Raw genomic sequence first — 7,722 nt, 5'->3', positions numbered from 1 at the left:
TTGTTAATTTAGTTGTTAATTGTTATAAAGTACAAAATCAATTGGGAGCTTAATCTTTTAAATAATGACATTAATGATATTTTTTCTTGACTTCACATGTGTTAATGTAGAACATCTCTGCTTCCTTTTTTTGTCTTTTGTAGTTATTTAAATTTTCATCCTTTATACTTCACAGTATGTAATATATTCTCAATTTTGCTGCCGGATTTCGTGGAGGGTAAAAATCATATGAAATATTAACAAAGAAAAAAACACTAAAGACACAAATTATTCATATAAAAGGCATTTATTGAAAAGAGCTAAATAATTATTGTACATATTAATAATAATTGTTTTTCATGAATAAAAAACATTTCTTTATGGTACATGTAGGCTACATGTTTGCTAGTTTGATTGGGAAAGCGGAGGTTTTTTGTGAAAACAGCAAACATGATTTTGTTTAAAATACATGAATTACAATAATCCTTCATCAATATAAACCATGAGCACAACAGCATGTATATCAGTTCATGTCTTGAGGTTTCTTCTATGATCTGTTGTGTGTCTCCTCTCTGCCGTCTTCTGCCTGTGAACACACACTCTGCTGTGTTTCCTCCTCTGAGCTCCTCTTGATAGTCAGCTCTCTCTCAGCCTCCTCAACACGTGGAGCTTTGGCTGCCTGGATGTGGAGCTTTCCGTCTGGAGACAGGTAGCAGGTGACATCTTCAGGGTTGGTCCCTTCAGGCAGATCAAACTCCTGTCTGAACTCCTGGAGTCTGTAAGAGTAGGAGCCTTTGTCGTCCTCCTGCTTCTTCTCTGTCTTCCCACTGACTCTCAGCTTCCTGCCCACCTGCCTGACAGACAGCTCCTCTGGGGAAAAGCCTTGAGTGTCCAGGGTCAGGCCAAAGTGCTTTCCCTCTTTGTCCAGCTGGTAGGAGACTGGTTGCAGGGCCATGCTGGTCTGGAAAGGCTCTGTCTCTTCCAGGATGCTGCGTTGAAATTTGTCCATCAGCTCCAGACTGCTGCGCAGATCCTGCAGGTTTCTCTGCAGGAGATCCTGCTGGTGGAGCAGAGGTCTGACCTCTGGCCACAGACTGCATACAGGCCAGTAGAAGCCCATGTATGGACTGAGGGCAGACTGGGATCCAGGAGAGCACAGCATCTTCAGTGTGTTTAGTGTTGAGTCCTCTTGTTGTGAGATGAATCTGTTCAGGTGTCTCTTCTCTTCTGTGTTGCTTTCTGTCTCAGCAGTGGGACTGTCCCAGCTTTATATTCTAACTGGAGTAGGTCCAGAGTGTTCAAGAAGTTTCTGGTCATTACCAGACATCTCCACTGGGTGGAGCTGTTTCACCAGAATCATGACGTCACTTTTATTCCTGGTAGATGCGGAAGTGAGTCGTTCTAAATGTTCTCATGATAACATCAGAGTTTAATCAATATTATAAATAAATGACAAACTAATTACAAAAAAAGCCAAAATAAATAAACCAACAACCAAACACATAACTAACTAACTAACTAACTAAATGATTGAATAAATAAATGAATCTATAAAAAACAACATTTGACACCATTTGTGAATAGTGTCTGCTCAGTAGACCCATGAAACAAAGTTTTATCATGTCTGTACTGGTTTAGACTTGTTAGTCAGCTGCACAGAGAGTTGGTCTACAACATGTGTTTCACATTGACCACAAATCACCTGAATGACAGAGAAGCTGTTAGATCTCTTCTACTATTTTTCATTGTTTTCTTCCCCTTAAATCATTTGTTAAAAACAGAAAGAAAACAACTTCCAAAACGTGAATCGCCTCATGCACAATCCAACACCTGACATTTCAGGGCAAAACCTTTTTTCACTTCAAACATTTTTGTATGATTAAGATGTTTTGCTTTGGATATGCTTCTTTTGGGATTTAGTTTGGTCATTATTTCAAAGCTAAAAAAAAAAAAATCTTTTTTTTTTTTTTTTTTTTTTTCCTGTATTTTAACAAACTTCACCACAATATTAATGGAAATATGTCCAGAATTACCAGAAAGGTTCTGGTCAATACCACACATCTCCACTATGTGAATCTCTTTAACAAGAATCATGATGTCGCTGTTTTTCCTGTTTGAAAAAGTCAGTCGTTCTTTATTTTTTCCATGCAAACATCATCTTTCCTCAAAAAAATCTGACAATCTGAGGAAAACTATAAGTTAATGAATAAACTGATGAACAAATAAACGACACACAAAAAATTAATGAACAGTAGTAAAATAAAAAAATAAATAAAAAAGTAAATAAATAACTAAATAACTTTTCAGCAAAGTATGTCCAATGTTGTAAAGGCTTTATGTTGAGAATAACTATTTATCAAGACATTTATTTTTCAGTTCAGCTTTATTAAAACTTTTCAGAAACTTTTGTCTCAACATTTGTTTCAGTTTTACATTAAAATTCCCTAAATTACAGATAAGCTGTTGTAACTTTATTTCTGCTGAAAGATAGACACTTTTGTTCTTTCAGTAAATGTAAGACGAACAAAAAAAACCAAAAAAACAAAAACAAATAAACAAATCAAGGTCTGAACTATTTTATGTATAATCCAACACAACATCTGCAGTTGAAATATTGGGTAAAATCTGATATATGATTCAATATTTTTCAACAATCAACCTATCTTGCATTTATTACATCATGGAAATATTGTTTAATTTTTTGACAAAGTGAAATGACAAAACAAACCATTTCTGATTAAAATGCTTGAGTTTTATGATTACAATTGCTTTGATTTATTTGACCTACAATAATGCAAAATGTTACTTTTCAAAGTTTGTTTGTTTATTCAAAAGCAGTGGGAAGGTGTCTCTAAATATTTGATTGGGAAACTTTGTAATAACATTTTGGTCTTTTATACATTTCAGTAATAAAATTATCCATGATATATGTATAAGTTCATTCTTTTCTATTTTAAGGAAGGCTGACTTATTTTGCCCAAAACCAAATCATACAAAATATAACCAAATGAACAAGACCACAGACAGAAATGATTCCATTTAAAGGCATTTATTCAAAACACTTTCATATAAAAATGTACATATTAAAAACATTTGTCCTATATCATTATAAATATTCATTTATGGCACATGTACATGTTTGTCAGTCTGTCTGTGAAAACTGAAGTTTTACTTGTTTGTGAAAAACAGGAAACATAATTTTGATTAAATTATGATAATCATTCATCAACATAAAACATGAGCACAACAACATGTATATCAGTCCATGTCTTGAGGTTTCTTCTTTGATCTGTTGTGTGTCTCCTCTCCGCCGTCTTCTGCCTGTGAACACACACTCTGCTGTGTTTCCTCCTCTGAGCTCCTCTTGATAGTCAGCTCTCTCTCAGCCTCCTCAACACGTGGAGCTTTGGCTGCCTGGATGTGGAGCTTTCCGTCTGGAGACAGGTAGCAGGTGACATCTTCAGGGTTGGTCCCTTCAGGCAGATCAAACTCCTGTCTGAACTCCTGGAGTCTGTAAGAGTAGGAGCCTTTGTCGTCCTCCTGCTTCTTCTCTGTCTTCCCACTGACTCTCAGCTTCCTGCCCACCTGCCTGACAGACAGCTCCTCTGGGGAAAAGCCTTGAGTGTCCAGGGTCAGGCCAAAGTGCTTTCCCTCTTTGTCCAGCTGGTAGGAGACTGGTTGCAGGGCCATGCTGGTCTGGAAAGGTTCCGTCTCTTCCAGGATGCTGCGTTGAAATTTGTCCATCAGCTCCAGACTGCGGCGCAGATCCTGCAGGTTTCTCTGCAGGAGATCCTGCTGGTGGAGCAGAGGTCTGACCTCTGGCCACAGACTGCGTACAGGCCAGTAGAAGTCCATGTATGGACTGAGGGCAGACTGGAATCCAGGAGAGCACAGCATCTTCAGTGTGTTTAGTGTTGAGTCCTCTTGTTGTGAGATGAATCTGTTCAGGTGTCTCTTCTCCTCTGTGTTTCTTTCTGTCTCAGCAGTGGGACTGTCCCAGCTTTATATTCTAACTGGAGGAGGTCCAGAGTGTTCAGGAAATTTCTGGTAATTACCAGACATCTCCACTGGGTGGAGCTGTTTCACCGGAGTCATGATGTCACTTTTATTCCTGGTAGATGAGGAAGAGAGTCGTTCTAAATGTTCTCATGATAACGTCAGAGTTTTTACGTATACAACCTCAAATGAATCAATATTATAAATAAATGACAAACTAATTACAAAAAAAGCCAAAATAAATAAACCAACAGCCAAACACATAACTAACTAACTAAATGAATGAATAAATAAATGAATCTATGAAAAACAACATTTGACACCATTTGTGAATAGTGTCTGCTCAGTAGACCCATGAAACAAAGTTTTATCATGTCTGTACTGGTTTAGACTTGTTAGTCAGCTGCACAGAGAGTTGGTCTACAACATGTGTTTCACATTGACCACAAATCACCTGAATGAAAGAGAAGCTTTTAGATCTCTTTTGCTATTTGTTTTTATTGTTGTCTTCCCCTTAAATCAATTGTTGAAAAAAGAAAGAAAACAACTTCCAAAATGTGAATCGCCTCATGCACAATCCAACACCTGATTTTTCTAAGCAAAACCTTTTTCCACTTCCAACATTTTTGAATGATTAAGATGTTTTGCTTTCCAAATGTTTCTTTATGGATTTATTTTGGTCATTATTTAAAAGCTGTAAAAAAAATCTTCTTTTTTTTTTTTTTTTTTTTTTTTAATTTTTTTTAATTCTGAATTTTAACAGACTTCACAACAATTTAAACTGAAATATGTCCAGAATTACCAGAAAGGTTCTGGTCCATACCACACATCTCCACTAGATGAATCTCGTTTACAGGAGTCATGATGTCGCTGTTTTTACTGTTTGAAAAAGTCAGTCGTTCTTTATTTTTTCCATGCCAACATCATCTTTCCTCAAAAAACCTGACAATCTCAGGGAAACTATGAGTTAATAAATAAACTGATAAACAATTAAATGACTGAATAAAAAAACAAGAAACCGTGCTAAAATAGTCAATAAATAAATACACAACTTTTCAGCAAAGTATGTCCAATTTTGTAAACGGTTTATGTTCAGAATAACTATTTATCAAGACATCTCTTTTTCAATTTAGCTTTGTTAAAACTTTGTAGATGTTTTTGTCTCAACATGTCTTCAAAATTTACAATAATCCCTTGAAGTACAGATAAGCTGTGGGCAAACTTTATTCTGCAAAAAGATAGGCACTGTTTTTCTTTCAGTAAACATGGGAATCATCAAATAATAAAATGAAATAAACAAAACAATTCTGAACTATTTTATGTATAATCCAACACAACATCTGAAGTTGAAATATTGAGTGAAATCTGACATATGATTCAATATTTTTCAACAATTAACCTATTTGCATTAATTACATCATGGCAATATTGTTTACTTTTTTACAAAGTGAAATGACAAAACAAACCTTTTCTGATTAAAATGCTTGAGTTTCATGAGTACAACAATTGTTTTGACTTACTGGACCTACAATAATTCAAAATGTTACTTTTTAAAGTATTATTGTTTATTCATAAACAGTGGGCAGTTGCCTCCATACACTTGATTTGTAAACTTTGTAATAACATTTTTGTCTTTTATACATTTAATTTCTTTTATGCTGTTTCATCCTTTATATATGTGTAAGTTCTTTTTTTTTTTTCTATTTTAAGGAAGGCTGACTTATTTTGTCCAAAGCCAAAATCATACAAAATATAACCGAAGGAACAAGACCACATACAGAAATGATTCAATTTGAAGGCATTTATTCAAAACAATTTTGTATAAAAATGTACATATTAAAAACATTTGTCTTACATCATTATATATATTCATTTATGGAACATGTACATGTTTGTCAGTCTGTCTGTGAAAACTGAAGTTTTACTTATTTGTGAAAAACAGGAAACATAATTTTGATTAAATTATGATAATCATTCATCAACATAAAACATGAGCACAACAACATGTATATCAGTCCATGTCTTGAGGTTTCTTCTATGATCTGTTGTGTGTCTCCTCTCCGCCGTCTTCTGCCTGTGAACACACACTCTGCTGTGTTTCCTCCTCTGAGCTCCTCTTGATAGTCAGCTCTCTCTCAGCCTCCTCAACACGTGGAGCTTTGGCTGCCTGGATGTGGAGCTTTCCGTCTGGAGACAGGTAGCAGGTGACATCTTCAGGGTTGGTCCCTTCAGGCAGATCAAACTCCTGTCTGAACTCCTGGAGTCTGTAAGAGTAGGAGCCTTTGTCGTCCTCCTGCTTCTTCTCTGTCTTCCCACTGACTCTCAGCTTCCTGCCCACCTGCCTGACAGACAGCTCCTCTGGGGAAAAGCCTTGAGTGTCCAGGGTCAGGCCAAAGTGCTTTCCCTCTTTGTCCAGCTGGTAGGAGACTGGTTGCAGGGCCATGCTGGTCTGGAAAGGCTCCGTCTCTTCCAGGATGCTGCGTTGAAATTTGTCCATCAGCTCCAGACTGCGGCGCAGATCCTGCAGGTTTCTCTGCAGGAGATCCTGCTGGTGGAGCAGAGGTCTGACCTCTGGCCACAGACTGCGTACAGGCCAGTAGAAGTCCATGTATGGACTGAGGGCAGACTGGAATCCAGGAGAGCACAGCATCTTCAGTGTGTTTAGTGTTGAGTCCTCTTGTTGTGAGATGAATCTGTTCAGGTGTCTCTTCTCCTCTGTGTTGCTTTCTGTCCCAGCAGTGGGACTGTCCCAGCTTTATATTCTAACTGGAGGAGGTCCAGAGTGTTCAGGAAATTTCTGGTCATTACCAGACATCTCCACTGGGTGGAGCTGTTTCACCGGACTCATGATGTCACTTTTATTCCTGGTAGATGAGGAAGAGAGTCGTCCTAAATGTTCTCATGATAACATCAGAGTTTTCACATATACAACCTTAAATGAATCAATATTATAAATAAAAGAGTAACTAAGTTCAACAAATACTAAATAAATAAACCAACAACCACACAAACACATAACTAACTAACTAACTAACTAAACAAATAACTAAACAAATAAGAATATGTTTAAAAAAATTTAGTCACCATTTGTCAATATTGTGTGCTCAGTAGACCCATGACACAAAGCTGAATCTCCACTAGATGAATCTCTTTTACAAGAGTCATGATGTCGCTGTTTTTCCTGTTTGAAAAAGTGAGTCGTTTTTATTTTTCCATGCCAACATCATCTTTCCTCAAAAAACCTGACAATCTAAGGAAAACTATAAGTTAATAAATAAACTGATAAATAAATGACTGAATCAAAAATGTAATTAACAGTGGCATAGTAAAGAACTAAATAAATGGATAAATAAATTAATAAATAAATACATAAATGAATAGCTTTTCAGCAAAGTATGTACAATTTTGTATAAGGTTTATGCTCAGAATAACTATTTATCAAGAAATAAATTTTTAAACGTACCTTTGTTAAACTTCTGCAAAAGGTTTTGTCTCAACATGTGTTTCAAATTTACAATAAATCCCTCCAATTATAAGTTGTGGGAAAACTTTATTCTGCAGATAGATAGGCACCGTTTTTCTTTCAGTAAGTGTGGGAATAACAAAGAATGAATTAAAATAAACAAAACTAGGTCTCAACTATTTCATGCATAATCCAATATGACATCTGCAGTTGAAATATTGGGTAAAATCTGACATATGATTCAATATTTTTCAACAATTAACCTATTTTGCATTAATTACATC

At 36.1% G+C, this 7,722-nt stretch overlaps 3 protein-coding genes across 3 annotated transcripts; all 3 read right to left on the bottom strand.

Moving 5' to 3' along the window:
• Window positions 1-526: 526 nt before the first annotated feature.
• Window positions 527-1,141, bottom strand: LOC306767940 (heat shock protein 30-like; the record flags this gene model as incomplete). Its single annotated transcript, XM_079256112.1, has 1 exon — window positions 527-1,141. One exon carries the CDS (start codon window positions 1,139-1,141, stop codon window positions 527-529), a length of 615 nt encoding a protein of 204 aa, XP_079112238.1.
• Window positions 1,142-3,237: 2,096 nt separating this feature from the next.
• LOC306768140 (heat shock protein 30-like) lies at window positions 3,238-3,935 on the bottom strand (the record flags this gene model as incomplete). Its single annotated transcript, XM_079256372.1, has 1 exon — window positions 3,238-3,935. Exon 1 carries the CDS (start codon window positions 3,874-3,876, stop codon window positions 3,238-3,240), a length of 639 nt encoding a protein of 212 aa, XP_079112498.1. The 5' UTR covers window positions 3,877-3,935.
• A 2,075-nt stretch (window positions 3,936-6,010) lies between these two features.
• LOC306768304 (heat shock protein 30-like) lies at window positions 6,011-6,684 on the bottom strand (the record flags this gene model as incomplete). Its single annotated transcript, XM_079256608.1, has 1 exon — window positions 6,011-6,684. Exon 1 carries the CDS (start codon window positions 6,623-6,625, stop codon window positions 6,011-6,013), a length of 615 nt encoding a protein of 204 aa, XP_079112734.1. The 5' UTR covers window positions 6,626-6,684.
• Window positions 6,685-7,722: the final 1,038 nt, after the last annotated feature.

Source organism: Telmatherina bonti (genome assembly GCF_933228915.1).
Source record: "Telmatherina bonti genome assembly, chromosome: 17".
Lineage (NCBI taxonomy): Eukaryota > Metazoa > Chordata > Actinopteri > Atheriniformes > Telmatherinidae > Telmatherina > Telmatherina bonti.
This window is presented reverse-complemented; position numbering and strand designations above follow the sequence as displayed.